Here is a 24,529-nt window from a genome sequence, read left to right on the forward strand (position 1 = left end):
ATTGTGCAAGCCTTTCCGTTATACTTTTAGAGTAATCGCGAACCAATCATGTCGTAAGCTTGATGGAATGAGCGAATAGCTTCCATAAAACAGACATGTCAACTGACATTGCTTCCGCAAAAATGTCATGAAAACCAAAAAATAAATCACCAGTAAAATATCAAAGAAACAACAGAGCTCTAGATTTATATTTGGTGCTTCGAATTATATGGATCTTTTCAGGACATAATTATGATTGTCTTGTACAGGACAGTTCTTTCAAACATCAAAGGGGAGTGTTTGGTTTGGTTTGTGTTTTACGTCCTATCAACATCCATGGTTATTTAAGGACGTGCTTGGTTTTGGTAGTGGAGGATTGCCACAGAAAGCCGAGGAAAAACCACCGACCAGCGACCAGTACATCGCGACTGCTCAGCTTAGGACTCGAAGTAAGAGAATGTATTAGGGAAATGTTTTAACGAAACTGTATTGTATACTGTTAAAAATGTAGAATATAGGTGCATTCCATAAATGAGACACATTGCATTTTGACTGAACTTTGCATACTGCTGAGTAATGGGAACATAAGGTCCTACGCACATGTGTATATAATGTTATGGTTTAAAGACGTACCCATACATATACAGTACACAAGTAACAGTCCATTGTAGGACACGATTGGATATAAAATCGTTATTACGTGTACTTTACATTGGTTCGTTGTTTCCCCTGTAAGTTGACCTTAGCACATCCAGGTACAAGAATGTAGGGGTCAGTTATATCGGCTGTGGTTTGTTTCAGTGTTATTCATTCTGACCTCACTCATCTTAAGAGTCCAAATCACCTCGCTGTTATTGTCAAAAGCCCTCAATCGACGTGTAAGTTTGGAATTAAATGATCTGTTTGTGCACGATTCATTTTGAGAACTTTGAAACCACAGGGATAACTGGCTTGTGCCAGTCAAGCGTTCATAGCGACTCGGAAGTACACATTCGCCTTTGTTGTTTTTATATACTAAACCATTGGGCGATTACCAAAATCAAAATTGGGTTTGAAATTTTAATTTAAAAATTGTTACAAGGTTTTTGATAAAAAAAACATCAAGACAATTTCAACCATTAACTGGTCATTTGTTAATTTTCACTATTTTCATTGACAAAATATAGCGTAAGATATTTAAGCAGCCTGAGGATACTATTCATGTTGGTGATCGGATGGCACAGTGGATAGTGCATCGCCTATTACCAAACAACCGGGGCTCGACTGTCCGAACGGACGTTAAAGGTATTGGGTAACCATCTTTCCACGTGGGGTTTCTTTCGGATACACTGGTTTCCTCCAACATTTACACCCTCGGCCTGCTTACTTTTGGGCTAACAAAAGTGATTAATATAAGTTTGAAAAAAATGTTTCATAATTGTTGTAAAATATATAAAGTTAGCATTTATACTAATTATTTGGCAGAGAGTCAATTCCAGGCTCAGCTTGGAGAGAAAATAACACAGAATACTTTTATACAACTTAGGCTAAAAATTTGAAAGAAGTCCATCTGTACTGTGTCCAATAAATGGTATGGTACATGTACATGGTTTCTGTATTGTGTAATCGTGCGGTAGAATTGACGTCTTACGTGTGACCTATAATAAAGTTAAAACGAACTTTAAATGTTAACACTATTCAATTAACACGACACACCTGAACAGGTATGAATGATTGTTATAAAAGGTATCGATACACACGTATGGTACACGTGGGAGAATAGCGCGTTTTTATTCCCAGCTTAACATGCACCCATTGTCTTCTCTTCCATTTATAGACAATTAATATAAAAAAAGACATTTCTATTTGAAGTACCTGAACAAACTTGACATTATTGCTTAGAGACAGTGTCATCTCATTTACGGGACTAACATTATATATGATCAATTTAGATGTATTTGTAATGTAGAACTGCTGTATAACGTATTGGTAACACACCGTAGGATAGAAAGGTTGAGGTATTTATCTTCATCGATTAATAACTTCTTCAAAAATGGGAGACGAAGGAGGCGGAGGCGCGGTAAACGTGGATTTAATCAACCGTGATGTTAACGATATCAACGCCCATATGCAGGTGAGAATGTCTGTTTCTCGAATCTTCCTTTATTACACACATTTCAACAGGTGAAAAATTCCGTTTCACAAATCTTCATCTATGGTACATTGCATACAGTCAAAAAGGTGAAAATTTCTCTGATCTTTATATATTGAACACATGTCAACACCGTGTATTTTACAAATCATCTATTTTGCATACTTTCCAGGGCAATAAGTTATCTGGGAAGACACTGGTCATCCAGCTTATTATGCACAAATTCTATTATGTGAAAAGAATCGACCAATTTACCTCATATGTGTAGAGAAATATATATTTTATATACAGTAAAACCTCGTAACGGTTATTTAACGATAAATTTTAAAAAACAAAAGTAAATGAATTCTTAAGAAAACGAGAAAAAAAGGACATTGAAATATGTTGGCGGTAAACGAAGTGACATTATGTCGAAGATTTATTGCATATATCGATCAATAAATTAATGCTGTAGTTAAAATGTGGCTAAAATCTACGAATCCGCGATAGTTTAAATTAAATGTATGGAGAAAAAACCCCACAATAACACTGCTGGAGTGAATTATATTAAAATCTCCATTTTTAATATTTCACTACTACACATAGACACACATGTAACTAATATGTACTATATATGTAGATCTTTCGAATCTGATGCCAATGGCCTCTGTTTTACATCAGCCTATAACCTCAACCTTAACTTCCAACCCGACCAACGGGGACGGCTTACTACCTAGCTGTGAGAAAAAAATACGATTTTGATTGTCAAATTTTTAACTTTTCCTTTCTTGATAGCAACATCCATGCTTCCCAAATCTACAGTGTTTACATATCGCAACTGATTCGATATTCAACAGCATGCGCAGGATTTCACGGTAGTCGTGACAGTTGTCTAATGCTGACGGACAACACATGGTTTCTCAGGGATGCTTGTAGATAAAGGCAAAACATGTGTTAGCAATCATCATCTTATTGAGTTATGTTCTATTTACTTGTGTGATTCGAATATCGACGTTTCCGACATGCTTATTTGTTTGTCTTAAGTCCCATTGTACCTCCCCCAGTACCTTCTATGAACACGTGATAATTTATTTTTTTATTTAATCTACCTTTACATTGCGTATGCCGTCGAAAAAGCAGAGGACTCTCACCCTTCCGGAACGCTTGGTCTAACTCTCATTGTACCATTTTAAAGGCCTCCGTGTAAACCTTTCCATTGTTTGTATTTTTGCAGTAGTTTGATCGATTTTGAGTTTTGTTTTTGTTTACGGTTTTGCTTACACTTGGGTATTATCCTGTGTTTTATCATTAACCAGGGGGATGTCTGTAGTATTCACCAACATAACCATGCAATATAATATAAACTTTATTTATATAACAACAATTATGAAACAAATTATTTCAACTTATATAAAGCAATCTTGTTGGCCCGGATGTTAGCGCATGGGGGTTATTAGTGTGGGAGGAAACCGGAGTACCCGGAGAAAACCAACGTGTTCGGGCAGGTGACTCCAACCTCCACATTGTGATATCATCCAATAATACTCTGAAGGTACGAAGAACTCAAAAACTACTAAGAGAAGTATGTTGGACGATGTCGACGCCATGACCATTACGAGACAATTCCTTATGCCGCCAATAACTACCCTGTTTTAACACGGGGATACCATTTCAATAGGATTAATTACTTTTACAGTCCGGCCTGATCTGGAATGTGTAGATATTAAATTAACATTTTGTAGTTGTCTGATGACGAACTGAATTTTAATGTGAAATGTTATATTTGTCCGCGAGTCCGGGATAAGTCAACCACATTGTTTTAATAATTCAGGTAAACAATGCATACTAGTATAAAACTATTGACACGGGTACAATGATTACATAGGGGTATTATGTAATCGTTATAATATTCTTCGGCAATACTGATACTTAACAGTTATTTTTGTAAACGTTTCATGGTATATGTACCATTATTCCAGAATATTTCCAGATTGACGCATTATTTTCTCATATTCTACTGTTAAAGAGAACGCCTGTTATTCCTCTCCCTAACCTGTATCGGGGAGACAATACGTGTTATATAGGACATAGATAATACAAAGCGTAAACTGTATACATTGTGTGACGCATGACGACTTCTCAATTGGTTGGTGACATTTACGCACATGAACAAATCGCGTGAGGTTAAATAGATTGCGTGAGGCATGGATGACCTGCAAACAAAAAAATACCAACGTCAGCTTGTGCTAATCACATTGTCTTAATATATAAATGAGTAATACTGCCAAATTCGATCACATGACCATAAACCGTGCAAGTACATAGAGCTCCACTGGATCTACAGCATTATTCTATTCATCTTTTATCACTTGTCCGTGTGTTACGTTCTTCTTTCAATTCGAGTTGTTATATTGGTGTTTACATCAACCACATCAAATGCCACTAATTAAGCTGTTCTGTACATTCTTTTCAGAGGTGATTTCGCTACCACATATAGTGATTTCACAAAAGTGACACTGCTCTCAGTTGATGGGTTTCGTCCTCTAACTAAAGGTCCTTGGTGTGGGATTCGTTGTGTTTTTTTGGGTTTTTTTGCGTTCTGCATTTCTAGAAGTACATATGAATCTTATTTAATCCTTAAGGGGTGTTGGTGGTTTTAAGATAAAAAAAAAATAATTAATCTGATTTTAATCTCGTATATAATAACTGGTATATAATATTTTCTTAATATTTTAAGCTTCTTCATTATTTTCTTACCTGCCTTTCCACTGAGTTTTGAATAAAATGCTTAATTTTTCAACATAATCACAGTTGTTGATAACAATCTGTATTCATACTTACGACTGCTCCTCCCTTTTCGACTTTTCCAATAACAATGGAATTTGATGATGGATAGGGTAATCAAATCTCTCCCTTTTACCTTGTATCTTCTTGTGAATATCCTACATAAGCGGAAAATTGTCTAGAGTGTTGCAAACTAAGACTAACAGTATGAAACAGTCAAATAATGGGAAACACCCTTTTCCAAATGTTTGCATACCGTCTATCCAAATCGAATATTAAAATCCAACAAAGATACGACAAGTGTCGATAAAGAAAAGATTAAAGGAACGGAGTATCTAACATATAGCTCTACTTCCATCGGATCGAATGTCTCCGTGATGGATACATGCAGATTTACCACAAATTAATACAATTTAAAAGACGAACAAACACAAACACACCCACACGTTACTACACATTGACAATTTTGTGATATATACAGTATGCCAAAAATGAATTACATTGCACTATACATCTGTTTCGTCCTTCTATGACTCATCGGTGATGATAGGGGTCAAAAGGTTGGAATTCCAAATTAGTCTAATCTATTGTTGAAACAAAGAGGTAGTCTCGTAAAACCCCTTAAGTTATGAATTAAAATATTTAGAGTACTAGTTAATTGCAAATGAAATAATCTGTAAAGTTTGTATATTTTGAACCATGCCACTACTCAAAAGAGAACAATTTGACCATCAGGCGTACAGCAAACCACGAGGACTATATAATCATTGAAAGATGTTTGTAACACACACGCAGGTGGCAGCACCTTAACGAACGAGAGTTTATCAAAGTGACAACCAACCATCATGAGTTTGGGAACCTTTTTTCGCCCAGAACGTTCAGATGTTATATCTAGAAAAGCATGTGCTTCTCTCAGGAACATATTATTCTTGTTTCTGATCAGGGAAACAATCGCTATGAACTATGACATTACAATTGAAGATGACGTTGCAGATCATTGTTACTTGACTCCATAATTCGAAGATAAACCAATGAAATAACGTGATGTTACCCACTAGTAGGTAATCAACATTTTTACCAATTTCTAGCAGGTTTATTCGATGAGTCGGAAGTGAGGTAACTTATAGTGGTTTCGGGTAATAAACACCTTACTACGGTAGTAGAAGGTATCCTGAAATGGCGATGAGATGTGACTGACTTTTTATTTCTAAGTTACTATAAGACTGAATGTCTATGTGACATTTTCTTTCGTGTAAATGACAACGTCATTATTGGACTATATATGTACATTAAGTTTTCATGGACACTTACGTTGCTGGTAATATGTAAATAAATATCGATATCATTGTCTTATCAATTAAAACAATGGGTTTATAAGAAGTTATTTAAGGAATGCACTACTTGTTGACCGTAGCCTTCATGATGATAACAGAACGAGATAACTGAGGATTAACAAATAAAGAAGGAGCCATGATGTACAATGACACCAGCGTTTGTGGTATTTAACTGTAACGTTTTGTATGAGTTTTGTGATCACAATTAACAACGAATGATATGATAGATATATACAAATAAAAAAAGATGGAATTAATTATGTGATCAGGAGAGTCATGGTTAGCGAAATGAAGGTAGATAACATAATAAACTGTTCGGAAAAATCGGAGCAAACATATATATAAAAAAAGATTTAAGGTGGCAGTATTTTTATGAATGAGTTTAAGGGTCTAGGAGAGTTTGGTGCACGGAAGCCCTCTAGCAAGAATACACTATTTGTTAAGGGGAATTTATCCCAACTCCCAAACCATAAACCTGGCAATTATAAACAAAACAAATATTGATATATATTCTTTTCTCTTGAAATATAAATACATTTATAAAAATGCTGGAGAAATAAAATACAGTAAAACATTAGATAGCATGAATACAACATTTGGGGGAGGGGGGAAATCAGCAGTATATTTAATTAGTATTCTATCATCCGGGAGTGTTCCCGAATTAGATTTGACCTCGCGCACACGTTACACACCATTAATGTTCCCACTAGCCTGGCATTGTTGTCCTTATACACTGTTAAACAAAAGTCGAGATTTTATCGCAATCACGCTAATAGCGGATATTTAAACTCAGGATGGGGACTGACACTTCAACAATTAAATAACATGGTCTTTTCTTCTTGTACATTGTCTGTATGCACCCAAGTCGCAGTATTTACCTACGCTGTTTCTATACAAAGCAAGACAGCATGTTTTAGAGATATATAAGGTCTTGGTTTGTCTAAGAAGCATGTTTCCGTAGATCCGGCAATTCTGACGCACCTTTAACACTTGTTATCCAGTAGCCACTATATTCCAGCCGTCCTGTCAGTGCTTTGGTGGACAACATATATATTGGTCTTTTGTTTTACTCAAAAGTGTCCCAAAAATCAAGTTGAAGCACAATTAAGTTTAGAACCAAAGGGTCTGGATTAACGAGAGTGCTCGTACGTTTATAAGACGGTTTAAGTGGATTATACAGATTGTGCCAATAATCGAATATGGATGATGACGTTGGGGCCGTCAATGTTGACTTGGTACAGCGGGATTCAAACGACATCAACGCTCATCTGCAGGTAAGAGTGAACGTAACTCAAATCTAATTTCTATGTAATAGTGAACAAACTCAACTCTAATTTCTATGTAATAGTAAACGAAACTCAACTCTAATGAATGGACGTCAGCTCTTATTCCCCTGGTAATAGTGACCAGACTTAAACTCTCATCACCAGGTAAGACGAAATGGTCTCAATTTTCCCATGAAAGGCTGAACGGACTCTACCTCTTATCTAAAGGTAAGAGTAAAACGAAATAGGAAAAAATACCCGATCAACGATACACGAAGACAAAATCCAAGCTTAAGGATCCCCGTACCATTGCCAAAAATTGTAACTATGCGTTGGAAACTGGGTTTTCGGCATTATTATAGCTTTGATAAATCCTTTGTGAAAATGAAATGGTACCTTGCGAAACCTTAATGGACAAATTTATAAAGGTGAAATATGCAAAACAGAACCACAGTGCTCTCAATGTGTTCTCGTGGGGCAAGACCAGGGTTCAAACCTTGATGCTATTGTTTCCGATCGACCCCCTGAGATCAGATTAAAACATTCGTATATTTTATAGATAACTTCTTAATATTCTAAAGCAAAATATAATAGCCTTCAACACAAATAGATAACAGTATGTAATGGTATTTACTAAACAGAAAAACGTAACTTGCAAATTAAAAGTAGCAAGTTGCATATACTTGTAAATAGATCTACAAGTTTTATAATATATCATTAAAAAGGGACTGAACAGCGTTTGTATTGCCGTTACGGTGGTATGAACGCAGCGCGCTATGTAATATGTCTGGATCCCATTGCGTTCATACCAGCCTAACGCCAATAAAAACGCTGTTCAAACACTGTGCAAATACGGGAAGCATGGTATATATACTAGTAAATACACCTATTAAATCATATAAACTTGTAAATACGGATCGAGTGGTACATATACTTGTAAATGCAACTGCAAAATGAGATGTACTTACAAGTGTGTGTTACATATGTTTGTTGATATGAAAATAATGGAAATTTCAATAAAGATTAATCATAAGACGAAGTTTTGTATAAACCAGAACAAACCAAATCAAAACCGAGTGTATGACGTCATTAGCATCGTGTTATTCTGTGTGGAGACATGTCTATCGGTGGTACATTAAAAGGCAACACAGATTACAATCAAGGTATCGTACAGACCTGGAGACAAATATAGTCGTTATTATTGTGGAATAACTATTGTGAAAGGTGTAATACTGGTTTCATCTAATAACTGAACTTTGTAGATATAGATATATATATATCAAGAGGTATTAAGATATAGATGAGTTTCAAACAAGTCGATCATGTCTTAATAACTAATATTGTTTATGATGGCCTTCTCTTATTTATCATATAAAAATATCTTGTTTATATTTAAAATGCAAATATTGCTTGATGTACAATCTTTGTTTGTGCCAGGGTATCACTATCTTAATTGTAATAATATTGTTTTACGGAAGAAGGGAGATGCGTCGATACCAAATATTATCTTACTACATGTATACATTGCTTATAAATGTGTATTAGTCCATATTTGACGCAGGTTAGGTTAGAATATCCGTTATTCTATTCATAGGGTTCAAGTTTGTAAGCTGGGCATACCGCTATAGTTTTTCATTATATCCTAGCATGGATTAGGCTAATGAAGTTGGGCATGAATCTTACTTACAGAGCATACATGCTAGCACAACTTAATAATCTACACGTGCACAGGTATACATTATACAACCACCATGTTCTGCATATTTATTCATTAAAACATTTCCTCATTCATCTACCCCTAGAAGTATAGTTGAAACTTCCAAGCCTACCATAGTATATGTATCACTGTTCACCAACACACAGACACATATCACAATGTGTACATGATCATTTGAGCACTGGTATATACTGCACTGTATACATGTTCGATAATAGCCATTTAATTGTATAAACATAAGGTCCATGATGTATCCTGACCAGTACATACATGAATATGTACAATATATAAACACACATGCATACACATAAGACTAGTATGAAGTCAGCTATCTATATATATTGACACTCATATGCCTCATACCTAGCTGTATCTATAATTCATCTTTTACACACCCATACACACACACCATCAACCACACAACACACCATAACAAACTCTCAGAGAGAGAGAGAGAGAGAGAGAGAGAGAAAGAGAGAGAGAGAGGTAGGGGAGGCAATCTTTCATGTAAAAATTGTATATGCTTAAGTAGCCAGTGACTTAATCAGAAACTGCTGAGGCCTTGGATATATACAGTATACAAAAAATAAATTAAAACACAGGAAAAATAAATTAACAAAACAGCTATATATCTACAATAGGTTTCCATTTTCTCCAACCTGTTTCGAATTTCATTTTGACGTGCTCTATATTTTTCTTAGCACTGTGATTAGGGAAACAAAGTTGGACGTGCATCTACATTTTGTTTTATTACATAGGAATTGTGTTGGATATTTTTATTTTTTTTATTTTGCAGGGGTAAGGTTACGGAGGTTTGATAACAATGTGTTTCTCTTTGTACTTGGTCTAGGGTATATGGGTTAGTTTGTAATCTATTTTTCATTATAAAGGGGTTCATGCATGTTGGCTGAACTTGAATATATGCTTTTATGCATTGTACAGGGGTTAGGGTATGTAGATTGGACTTGAAGAAAACAAGGAAACAAAATATAATATATAACAACGTCAACACACAAGGTTAAAACTGAAATTGATCATAAATATAAAAAGACAACTATTCCATCTAAGTAGGCATCAAAATAAAAACAGAGGTTTATAATCTTCAACATGTACAAAACACGTCATGAAGTTTCTCGTAAAATTTAGACAATTATACAGGCATCAAGGATCTAACACCCAGTTCTTAATCTTAATCAACGCTAAAACCTTACCGTTAAAATCAGGTTACAATGGTGACGATACAATGGTGTTTGCGTAGAATGATGCATTATTTATTTGTCAACAGGGTAGATGTTGGGTGGTCGGGCAGCGCAATAGATAACGCAAGGCGGTCGAGTCAGATTCCCTCCCACATTAAAACCATCAACAGGTTAGATGCTGGGTGGTCGGGCAGCGCAATAGATAACGCAAGGCGGTCGAGTCAGATTCCCTCCCCCATTCAAACCCAAAGCGCGCTAACATCTGGGCCAACAAGTGTGATTAATCGATAAGTTGATAGTACTTGTTTTGCAATTGTTGTAAAATAAATATATATTTAAAACAAAAAGGTCAGATTTTAAAAATCCTGTTTTAAAGAATTGAATCTGAAATAATGAAATAACTGTCACATGTGAACTCCAAAAGCAAAGGTTGTTATTACTAAGTGTTGCAGATTTAGTCCCATGTTGCATATCATTGTCAACAAGCTATTTCAGACCCCCCCCCCCCCCCCCCCCCCCTTTAGTGCAGTTAATTTTGATACTTTTGACTTCACAAAGTGAAGAATATTTAGGTCGGAGATATTTAAGTCGAACTTGATTAAATGTTTCCTTTTATATAGTGTAATAGTGTTTAGATTTGCTTTGAATTTATGGTTTACATTGAATATTATCATTTTACATAGAATCTGTATTTTGTTTTTAATCTTTGTCGTGACTCGTTACACAGAGTTCGGGTATTCAGTGTGTGTAATTTTCATTTTAAACAGTTAAAAACTATTATATTGTCATTTTTTAAATATATTTTTTTATTTACAATTTTTTTTTTTTAAATAGATAGATAAATAAATAAATGACAGTATTTGTTGGCATTATTAAAATGGTCAAAAAGTGGTTTGGTTTATATGATGGCTTATGACCTGAATATAAAATATGAACAATAATTTAAATTATGTCATTATGCACAATGTCCCACTGAATGCATACTTGCATTTTGACGTCATGATCTTCAGGTAATAAACGTGTAAAGTGTTACATTCGGACTGAATTTCAGAGTTATTATGGTCAGTGTCCATTTTTAGCATACTGTCATTATTTGGTTTTCAAAGTTTATAAAGATGCTATGTAGGCCTCTTATCTCCATGACATCACTTTTCGAAAGGTAACCAACTCGAGTCACATAAAGATAAGATAACTTGCTATCATGTATTGAGCAAACCCTGTTTCATCGATGCTGTCAAAAATTAATTAATAATCATGTTTATATATCTAGCTGGTGAACCCATGCTATTATGCAATTTATTAACTGTATGTGGATGTCACTGACGTCATTATAAACACCTTGATGTAACACACAGTCTGGAGATGTATGCTATCTTGAGTGTCCTTCAATATATTTATAGCGTTATCCAAAACACGAAGTCAATGTAAGGGTAGAATATACTGAGTTACAGGAATGACATCTTGTATATAAATACTTCCTGTCGTGACTACTTAATGGGTATTGTTAAACATACCTGTATGGAGTACAGGTATATAATTACCTTTAACTGATACGGGTTTGTAATTGATACGAGCCAAACTATCATGTACAGTCACAAACTTAACTACAACCAAAACAAAGACACAAACAGATTTTAAAACAATGCGCAGCTATTTAATTTAGGTCACGACAGGGCAACCGATCAGTATATCGCCACACCTGGCTTACCCAGCAAGTACTGGAATTCATATTTCAAGGATTGTTTCATTTAACTTCCATACAAAGACAAAATGGATGATGACGATGATAGGGGAAAGGCAAAAGTGGACTTAGAAATTCGAGATGCGAATGAGATTAATACCCATCTTCAAGTAAGTACCACCATGAACAGGTAAAAATACCACCATGTACAGTTATATATAATTAGTACCACCATGTACAGTTATATATAATTAGTACCATGTACAGTTAGTACCATTATCTGAAAAATATCTCTTTCTACGAACAAGTATTTTAACAATGTCATCACTTCTATTGTTTAGATAATGACGTCATCATACTCGACATCTGATGGGGCCGATTACATACAGAATCATTATAAAACGTTTTATTGTCTATATAAGAAAACAATGGATTAACAGTGAAAACAAACCTGTAATTCGAACTCAAAATCGATAAAAAGGAAAACAAGACCCTTAAAAAGGACCTAACATAGAACTAGGTATATGTATCTAAGGGTAAGCGTCTTCTGATTCATCGAAAATACATGTCGTGCTAATCAAGTCTTAATAATATCACGATCTAAAAGTGAGAACCAAGGACGCGACAGCGAAACCACAAGGCACACTGATCAGCATAATCAATATATGCATATAGCACAAGGAAAAATATCATATTTCCAAAGGAAAGGATTTTCAAGTTCCGTCAAAAGGCCTTTTGAGTTCTTCAAAAGAATCCACATTCCATTAATTCCAATTACATACAGGAATTTACGACTGGAAATAATAAAAAGGTTTGATAATGTCTTGGTCAAGAAAATAACGATGCCATCGATGAAGCATTGAATATAAGAATACTGGTTAAGTACTCTAGCCATTAACAAAACATGGCAGACACGTTCTCTAACCATAAAACCAAACATGGCAGACATGTACACTAACCATTAACCAAACATGGCAGACACGTTCTCTAACCATTAAACAAACATGACAGACACGTACTCTACCCATTAACCAAACATGGCAGACACGTTCTCTAACCATTAACCAACCAAGGCAGACATGTTTTCTAATCATTTCCCAAACATGGCAGACACGTACTCTTACCATTAAACCAACTTGGCAGACACGTTCTCTAACCATTAACCAAACATGACAGACACGTACTCTAACCATTACCCCAACATGGCAGACACGTACTCTACCCATTAACCCAACATGGCAGACACGAACTCTCACCATTAATTCAACAAGGACAGACATGTACACTAACCATTAAACAAACATGACAGACTCGTACTCTAACCATTAACCAAACATGGTAGACACGTTCTCTAACCATTAACCAAACATGACAGACACGTACTCTAACCATTTACCAAACATGGCAGACACGAACTCTAACCATTAACCAAACAAGGCAGTCATGTTTTCTAATCATGGCCCAAACTTGGCAGACACGTACTCTTACCATTAAACCAACATGGCAGACACGTTCTCTAACCATTAAACAAACATGACAGACATGTACACTAACCATTAAACAAACATGACAGACACGTTCTCTAACCATTAAACAAACATGACAGACACGTACTCTAACCATTAACCAAACATGGCAGACACGTTCTCTAACCATTAACCAACCAAGGCAGACATGTTTTCTAATCATTACCCAAACATGGCAGACACGTACTCTTACCATTAAACCAACTTGGCAGACACGTTCTCTAACCATTAACCAAACAATTCAGACACGTTTTCTAACCATTTACCAAACATGGCAGACACGTACTCTAACCATTAAACCAACATGGCAGACACGTTCTCTAACCATTAACCAAACATGGCATAGATGTTCTCTTACCATTAACCAAACATGGCAGAGATGTTCTCTAACTATTAAACCAAACATGGCAGACGAGTTCTTTAACCATTAACCAAACAAGGCAGACACGTTCTCTAACCATTAAACCAAACATGGCAGACACGAACTCTTACCTCTAACAAATCATGGCAGACAAGTTCTCTAACCATTAACCAAACATGGCAGACACGTACTCTTACCATTAAACCAACATGGCAGACACGAACTCTCACCTCTAACAAATCATGGCAGACAACTTCTCTAACCATTAAACAAACATGGCAGACACGAACTCTACCCATTAACCAAACATGGCGGACACGTTCTCTAACCATTAAACCAAACAATTCAGACACGTTCTCTAACCATTAACCGAACAAGGCAGACACATACTCTTACCATTAACCAAACATGGCAGACAAGTTCTCTTACCATTAACCAAACATGGCAGACACAAACTCTAACCATCAACCAAACATGGCAGACACGAACTCTAACCATTAACCAAACAAGGCAGACACAAAGTCTTACCATTAACAAATCATGGCAGACAAGTTCTCTAACCATTAACCAAACATGGCAGACAAGTTCTCTAACCATTAACCAAACATGGCAGACACGAACTCTAACCATTAACCAAACATGGCAGACACGTTCTCTAACCATTAACCAAACAAGGCAGACACGTTCTCTAACCATTAGACAAACATGACAGACACGTACTCTAACCATTCACCAAACATGGCAGACAGGTACTCTTACCATTAAACGAAACAATTCAGACACGTTCTCTAACCATTAACCAAACAAGGCAGACACGTACTCTAACCATTAACCAAACATGGCAGACACGAACTCTAACCATTAACCGAACATGGCAGACACGTTCTCTAACCATTAAACCAAACAATTCAGACACGTTCTCTAACCACTAACCAAACATGACAGACACGTTCTCTAACCATTAAAAAAACCCACCATGACAGACACGTTCTCTAACCATTAACCCAACATGGTAGACACGTACTCTAACCATTAACCCAACATGGCAGACACGTATTCTTACCATTAATCCAACAAGACAGACATGTACTCTAACCATTAACCCAACAGGACAGACACGTTCTCTAACCATAAACCCAAAATGGCAGACACGTACTCTAACGATTAATTCAACAAAACAGACATTTACTCTAACCATTAACCCAACATGACAGACACGTTCTCTAACCATTAACCCAAAATGGCAGACACGTACTCTAACCATTAAACCAACATGGCAGACACGTACTCTAACCATTAACCCAACATGGCAGACACGTATTCTTACCATTAATCCAACAAGACAGACATGTACTCTAACCATTAACCCAACAAGACAGACATGTACTCTAACCATTAACCCAACAGGACAGAACATGGCAGACACGTTCTCTAACCATTAATTAAACATGGCAGACATGTTCTTTAACCATTAACCGCAACATTGTAGACACGTACTGTAACCATTAACCCAACATGGCAGACACGTACTCTTACCATTAACCCAACATGGCAGACACGTACTCTAACCATTATCCCAACATGGCAGACACGTTCTCTAACCATTAACCCAACATGGCAGACACGTTCTCTAACCATTAATTAAACATGGCAGACATGTTCTTTAACCATTAACCCCAACATTGTAGACACGTACTGTAACCATTAACCCAACATGGCAGACACGTACTCTAACCATTAACCCAACATGGCAGACACGTACTCTAACCATTAACCCAACATGGCAGACACGTACTCTAACCATTAACCCAACATGGCAGACACGTACTCTAACCATTAACCCAACATGGCAGACACGTACTCTAACCATTAACCCAACATGGCAGACACGTACTCTAACCATTAACCCAACATGGCAGACACGTACTCTAACCATTAACCCAACATGGCAGACACGTACTCTAACCATTAACCCAACATGGCAGACACGTACTCTAACCATTAACCCAACATGACAGACACGTACTCTAACCATTAACCCAACATGGCAGACACGTACTGTAACCATTAACCCAACATGGCAGACACGTACTGTAACCATTAACCCAACATGGCAGACACGTACTCTAACCATTAACCCAACATGGCAGACACGTACTCTAACCATTAACCCAACATGGCAGACACGTACTCTAACCATTAACCCAACATGGCAGACACGTACTCTAACCATTAACCCAACATGGCAGACACGTACTCTAACCATTAACCCAACATGGCAGACACGTACTCTAACCATTAACCCAACATGGCAGACACGTACTCTAACCATTAACCCAACATGGCAGACACGTACTCTAACCATTAACCCAACATGGCAGACACGTACTCTAACCATTAACCCAACATGGCAGACACGTACTCTAACCATTAACCCAACATGGCAGACACGTACTCTAACCATTAACCCAACATGGCAGACACGTACTCTAACCATTAACCCAACATGGCAGACACGTACTCTAACCATTAACCCAACATGGCAGACACGTACTCTAACCATTAACCCAACATGGCAGACACGTACTCTAACCATTAACCCAACATGGCAGACACGTACTCTAACCATTAACCCAACATGGCAGACACGTACTCTAACCATTAACCCAACATGGCAGACACGTACTCTAACCATTAACCCAACATGGCAGACACGTACTCTAACCATTAACCCAACATGGCAGACACGTACTCTAACCATTAACCCAACATGGCAGACACGTACTCTAACCATTAACCCAACATGGCAGACACGTACTCTAACCATTAACCCAACATGGCAGACACGTACTCTAACCATTAACCCAACATGGCAGACACGTACTCTAACCATTAACCAATCATGGCAGACACGTTCTTTAACCAGTAACCCAACATGTCATACACGTATTATAACCATTAACCCAACATGGCAGACACGTACTCTAACCATTAACCCAACATGGCAGACACGTACTCTTACCATTGAACCAACATGACAGACACGTACTCTAACCATTAACCCAACATTGCAGACACGTACTCTAACCATTAACCCCAACGGTGCAGACACGTACTCCAACCATTAACCCAACATGGCAGACACGTACTCTAACCATTAACCCCAACGGTGCAGACACGTACTCCAACCATTAACCCAACATGGCAGACACGAACTCTAACCATTAACCCCAACATTGTAGACACGAATTCTAACCATTAACCCAACATGGCAGACACGTACTCTTACCATTAACCCAACATGGCAGACACGTACTCTAACCATTAATCAAACAAGGCAGACACGAACTCTAACCATTAACCCCAACATTGTAGACACGAATTCTAACCATTAACCCAACATGGCAGACACGTACTCTTACCATTAACCCAACATGGCAGACACGTACTCTAACCATTCATCCAACAAGGCAGACACGAACTCTAACCATTAACCCCAACATTGTAGACACGAACTCTAACCATAAACCCAACATGGCAGACACGTACTCTAACCATTAACCCAACAAGGCAGACACGAACTCTAACCATTAACCCAACATGGCAGACACGTACTCTAACCATTCATCCAACAAGAAAGACACGAACTCTAACCATTAACCCCAACATTGTAGACACGTACTCCAACCATTAACCCAACATGGAAGACACGTACTCTAACCATTAACCCAACAAGGCAGACACGAACTCTAACCATTAACCCAACATGGCAGACACGTTCTTTAACCATAAACCGGTATGTGGAAAGGTTGCAGTACAGAAACCGGAATACATTAACCCAGTCTGAGTGTGTACCGTATTCAGCATGTATTCGTTTTGCGGATTGTTTGACATAGATATCCCTCTTCGAACTGAAGAAACAAATACACCGTGTACATACAAAATGTAATGAAAGGTTCCATTGGAAAAAATGTGTGTACTTATATCTAACATTTCACCTTCAGTTACAGATAAGTCCGGTTATGATAATGTACAATATCTAATATTGTAACTTCAGTTACAGATAAGTCCAGTTATGATAATGTACAATATCTAACATTGTAACTTCCATTACAGATAAGTCCGGTTATGATAATGTACAATATCTAACATTTTAACTTTTGTTACAGATAAGTCTGGTTATGATAACGTAAAATATCTAACATTGTAACTTCAGTTACAGATAAGTCAGGTTATGATAATGTACAATATCTAACATTGTAAATTCAGTTACAGATAAGTCCGGTTATGATAATGTACAATATCTAACATTGTAACTTTTGTTACAGATAAGTCTGGTTATGATAACGTACAATATCTAACATTGTAACTTCAGTTACAGATAAGTCCGGTTAAGATAATGTACAATATCTAATATTGTAACTTCAGTTACAGATAAGTCCGGTTATGATAATGTACAATATCTAACATTGTAACTTCAGTTACAGATAAGTCCGGTTATGATAATGTACAATATCTAACATTGTAACTTCAGTTACAGATAAGTCCGGTTATGATAATGTACAATATCTAACATTGTAACTTCAGTTACAGATAAGTCCGGTTATGATAATGTACAATATCTAACATTGTAACTTCAGTTACAGATAAGTCCGGTTATGATAATGTACAATATCTAACATTGTAACTTCAGTTACAGATAAGTCCGGTTATGATAATGTACAATATCTAACATTGTAACTTCAGTTACAGATAAGTCCGGTTATGATAATGTACAATATCTAACATTGTAACTTCAGTTACAGATAAGTCCGGTTATGATAATGTACAATATCTCACATTGTAACTTCAGTTACAGATAAGTCCGGTTATGATAATGTACAATATCTCACATTGTAACTTCAGTTACAGATAAGTCTGGTTTTGATAATGTACATTATCTCACATTGTAAGTTATATAACAGATAAGTCCGGTTACGATAAGGTTATGGTAATTTACAATGTCTAACATTGTAACTTCTATAACAGATAAGTCCGGTTATGATAATGTACAATGTCTAACATTGTAACTTCTATTACAGATAAGTCCGGTTATGATAAACAGATAAGTCCGGTTATGATAATGTACAATATCTCACATTGTAACTTCAGTTACAGATAAGTCTGGGTTTGATAATGTACATTATCTCACATTGTAAGTTATATAACAGATAAGTCCGGTTACGATAAGGCTATGGTAATTTACAATGTCTAACATTGTAACTTCTATAACAGATAAGTCCGGTTATGATAATGTACAATGTTTAACATTGTAACTTCTATTACAGATAAGTCCGGTTATGATAATGTAGAATATCTAACATTGTAACTTCAGTTACAGATAAGTCCGGTTACGATAAGGTTATGGTAATTTACAATGTCTAACATTGTAACTTCTATAACAGATAAGTCCGGTTATGATAATGTACAATGTTTAACATTGTAACTTCTATTACAGATAAGTCCGGTTATGGTAACGTACAATATCTAACATTGTAACTTCTATTACAGATAAATCCGGTTATGATAATGTACAATTACATTGTAACTTCAGTTACAGAAAAGTCCGGTTATGATAATGTACAATATCTGACATTGTAACTTCAGTTACAGATAAGTCTGGTTTTGATAATGTACATTATCTCACATTGTAAGTTATATAACAGATAAGTCCGGTTACGATAAGGGTATGGTAATTTACAATGTCTAACATTGTAACTTCTATAACAGATAAGTCCGGTTATGATAATGTACAATGTCTAACATTGTAACTTTTATTACAGATAAGTCCGGTTATGATCTAACATTGTAACTTCAGGTACAAATAAGTCCGGTTAAGATAATGTACAATATCTAACATTGTAACTTCTATTACAGATAAGTCCGGTTATGATAATGTAGAATATCTAACATTGTAACTTCAGTTACAGATAAGTCCGGTTATGATAATGTACAATGTCTAACATTGTAACTTCTATTACAGATAAGTCCGGTTATGATAATGTGCAATATCTAACATTGTAACTTCAGTTACAGATAAGTCCGGATATGATAATGTACAATATCTAACATTGTAACTTCTATCACAGATAAGTCCGGTTATGATAATGTACAATATCTCACATTGTAACTTCAGTTACAGATAAGTCCGGTTATGATAATGTACAATGTTTAACATTGTAACTTCTATTACAGATAAGTCCGGTTATGATAAACAGATAAGTCCGGTTATGATAATGTACAATATCTAACATTGTACCTTCTATTACAGATAAGTCCGGTTATGATAATGTAGAATATCTAACATTGTAACTTCAGTTACAGATAAGTCCGGATATGATAATGTACAATATCTAACATTGTAACTTTTATTACAGATAAATCCGGTTATGATAATGTACAATTACATTGTAACTTCAGTTACAGAAAAGTCCGGTTATGATAATGTACAATATCTAACATTGTACCTTCAGTTACAGATAAATCCAGTTGTGATAATGTACAATATCTAACATTGTACATTCAGTTACAGATAAATCCGGTTGTGATAATGTACAATATCTAACATTGTAACTTCTATTACAGATAAGTCTGGTTATGATAATGTACAAAATCTAACATTGTAACTTCAGTTACAGATAAGTCCGGTTATGATAATGTACAATGTCTAACATTGTAACTTCTTTTACAGATAAGTCTGGTTATGATAATGTACAATATCTAACATTGTAACTTCAGTTACAGATAAATCCGGTTGTGATAACGTACAATATCTAACATTGTAACTTCTATTACAGATAAATCCGGTTATGATAATGGACAATATCTAACATTGTAACTTCTATTACAGATAAATCCGGTTATGATAATGGACAATATCTAACATTGTAACTTCTATTACAGATAAGTCTGGTTATGATGATGTACAAAATCTAACATTGTAACTTCAGTTACAGATAAGTCCGGTTATGATAGTGTAAAATATCTAACATTGTAACTTCAGTTACAGATAAGTCCGGTTATGATAATGTAAAATATCTAACATTGTAACGTCAGTTACAGATAAGTCCGGTTATGATAATGTACAATGTCTAACATTGTAACTTCTATTACAGATAAGTCCGGTTCTGATAATGTACAATGTCTAACATTGTAACTTCAGTTACAGATAAGTCCGGTTATGATAATGTACAATATCTAACATTGTAACTTCAGTTACAGATAAATCCGGTTGTGATAATGTAAAATATCTAACATTGTTCCTTTAGTTACAGATAAATCCGGTTGTGATAATGTACAATATCTAACGTTGTAACTTCTATTACAGATAAGTCCGGTTAAGATAATGTACAATATCTAACATTGTAACTTCAGTTAGAGATAAATCCGGTTGTGATAATGTAAAATATCTAACATTGTTCCTTTAGTTACAGATAAATCCGGTTGTGATAATGTACAATATGTAAAATTGTAACTTCTATTACAGATAAGTCCGGTTCTGATAATGTACAATGTCTAACATTGTAACTTCAGTTACAGATAAATCCGGTTGTGATAATGTACAATATCTAACGTTGTAACTTCTATTACAGATAAGTCCGGTTAAGATAATGTACAATATCTAACATTGTAACTTCTATTACAGATAAGTCTGGTTCTGATAATGTACAATGTCTAACATTGTAACTTCAGTTACAGATAAATCCGGTTGTGATAACGTACAATATCTAACATTGTTACTTCTATTACAGATAAGTCCGGTTATGATAACGTACAATATCTAACATTGTAACTTCAGTTACAGATAAATCCGGTTGTGATAATGTAAAATATCTAACATTGTACCTTCAGTTACAGATAAATCCGGTTGTGATAATGTACAATATCTAACATTGTAACTTCTATTACAGATAAGTCCGGTTATGATAACGTACAATATCTAACATTGTACCTTCAGTTACAGATAAGTCCGGTTATGGTAATGTGCAATATCTAACATTGTAACTTCAGTTACAGATAAGTCCGGTTATGATAATGTACAATATCTAACATTGTACCTTCAGTTACAGATAAATCCAGTTGTGATAATGTACAATATCTAACATTGTAGCTTCAGTTACAGATAAATCCGGTTGTGATAATGTAAAATATCTAACATTGTTCCTTTAGTTACAGATAAATCCGGTTGTGATAATGTAAAATATCTAACATTGTACCTCCAGTTACAGATAAATCCGGTTGTGATAATGTAAAATATCTAACATTGTTCCTTTAGTTACAGATAAATCCGGTTGTGATAATGTAAAATATCTAACATTGTTCCTTTAGTTACAGATAAATCCGGTTGTGATAATGTAAAATATCTAACATTGTTCCTTCAGTTACAGATAAATCCGGTTGTGATAATGTTCAATATCTAACATTGTAACTTCTATTACAGATAAGTCCGGTTATGATAATGTACAATATCTAACACTGTAATTTCTAATACAGATTGATATTGGGAATCATTAATTACAGTATTTAATATTGTAACAACTAAAAAATGAATTACAGGTATGAAAAATGACAATCTCAAACATCTGCGTTTATGTTGTAGATGGAGATCGAGATAGTCTTTAAACGAAAAATATGTTTAGTTCGAATTCTATCGCTCGTCACCCAAGCAGGTCGGGGATCGAGAAAACAATACACCTGCTGTTATCCACGGCATGTATCGTAAGAGGCGACTAATGAGTGGACCCCCTGCAGAATCGGGGATTTTACTTGTGTGCCGTCTACTTGGGGTCACAAAACCGACCAAAATAAATCTGCTGCACCCGTTACAATATTTGGGATATTTATATTTGTTTCTTCTTCTAAAAGCCTTTTATTTCCTAACGCCTCCCTTGGCAACACCTCATTTTTGGCTTTAACGTTGAACGTTTCCCCAGGCAATTGGGTCTGTTCCAAGGCCGGGCCTTACCAAAGTCCTTAAATATGGTAGATGTTATTCCTTGCTCAAAGTTCAGCAATTGGGGATGTGGTAACAACTGGTTTACCCGTTGTTAGTATAATGTGACCGGGCGGAATGTTGTGATGGGTGCCTTCGGCATGGTATTTCAGTGAGATAGCACTATAATGGAGGCAAATACGCCAACATACCCAATTTTCGGCACACACACACGCATACACAACACACATAGAGGTTCGTTCTTAAATGACCGTAGCTGATAATCGGTCGTTAAAAAAAACCCGTTAACCTAAACAGACTGAGATTAATGACGTTGTGAGAAAACTAACACCGTTGTTTTTGTTGTAGGTGGAGTTTGAGGATGTGTTTGCCGAGCCGTACGGTACCCACAGCGTCGAATGTATCTGGAAGGTGACGTTCATCTGCTACAGATGTACCAAGACCTGTTGCTACAACTTGTGCGCCATTTTTACAGGCGTATTTGTGGCTTTCTACTGGGGTATGGAGTTTGCATTTTTGACGTATACGCACGTGTGGTGTTGCACACCGGGCATGCGCATGTTTATCATCCAATGCAATCAATGTCAGAAATGTTTCGGGACGGTCATAAACTGTTTCCTGGCACCTGTGTGTGAATCCTGTGGATTATTTTTCAGCAACATAGCAGTATCACACCATGGAGCTCCGCCATTACCAATACCTGAGAAAAAGTAGTTCCGGATCTTTGACGCAAGGTTTTGTAATTACCCACCGCAGAACATGATGAAGCGTTCTAAAGACATCTGCTGAGTGTTTCATCTGCCATTGGTCGAATAATAATGACGTATTGACATATGACATAGAATCTCGCGCAACAGTTTTATTTGAGGAACTATTTTCTGACATCACATGAGGATGATAAGGGGTTGATTTGACTCTATATTCCTATCCACTGATGCCCTTTCTCCCCGACATTGTAGTGGCTGATGACTTGTGTCCACTCGAGATGTATGTGTCTTTCGGCGAATCTATAGTGGGTGATAGACAATAGACAGTTAAACGCCGCACATAAAAGACAAAGGTGAAACAATATATATTAAAGGGTCGATAACTTCAATTGCGAGTTACATTTGTTGTCATCTTTAACATCAGAAATTCTGTATTTAAACTTTTAAATAAGATATTGTTTATACATTTTCAAAATGCACTAATATGGTGTGAAGCCCGAAGAACAAAACAATACATAAATAAGTATCGATCAAATCTTAGACTTTACACAAAATAATGTAAAAGAGCAACAACGTGAATAAAACCTTACCCGACCAAATAATTAATCTAAGAATATAAAAGAGTAATATAAAAAGCGCTGAAAAGCATTTGGTCAAGTTCATGCTAGTATGAGCGCGAATCGGTTACATAAATGAACATTAAAAAATGCCGTCCAACCTTATATTCACATTCTAAATTTCTTAGCTATTAATGACCTAAGTACAGATATTCCCTGATATTTTCGACATTGAGGTGTATGTGTCAGAAGTGCAAACGAGATTCATGGAACAGCCTAACATCACCAAAATGTTTGCCTCTAGCGTTTTGTCTCAT

The 24,529-nt window shown here is 35.9% G+C and overlaps 1 protein-coding gene across 3 annotated transcripts; it reads left to right on the plus strand.

Moving 5' to 3' along the window:
* Window positions 1-1,841: 1,841 nt before the first annotated feature.
* On the plus strand, window positions 1,842-24,529 carry LOC110446671 (caveolin-1-like). Of its 3 annotated transcripts, none has more exons than XM_021491929.1 (2): window positions 1,842-2,092; window positions 23,297-24,529. In XM_021491929.1, the coding sequence occupies exons 1-2, from the start codon at window positions 2,012-2,014 to the stop codon at window positions 23,660-23,662; spliced, it is 447 nt and encodes a 148-aa protein (XP_021347604.1). In that variant the 5' UTR covers window positions 1,842-2,011; the 3' UTR covers window positions 23,663-24,529. The 3 variants fall into 3 exon arrangements, with proteins under 3 accessions (XP_021347604.1, XP_021347605.1, XP_021347603.1); XM_021491930.1 differs by lacking the exon at window positions 1,842-2,092 and adding an exon at window positions 7,147-7,481; XM_021491928.1 differs by lacking the exon at window positions 1,842-2,092 and adding an exon at window positions 12,042-12,239.

This window comes from Mizuhopecten yessoensis, unplaced genomic scaffold (genome assembly GCF_002113885.1).
Source record: "Mizuhopecten yessoensis strain PY_sf001 unplaced genomic scaffold, ASM211388v2 scaffold2929, whole genome shotgun sequence".
In the NCBI taxonomy this organism is placed as follows: Eukaryota; Metazoa; Mollusca; class Bivalvia; order Pectinida; family Pectinidae; genus Mizuhopecten; species Mizuhopecten yessoensis.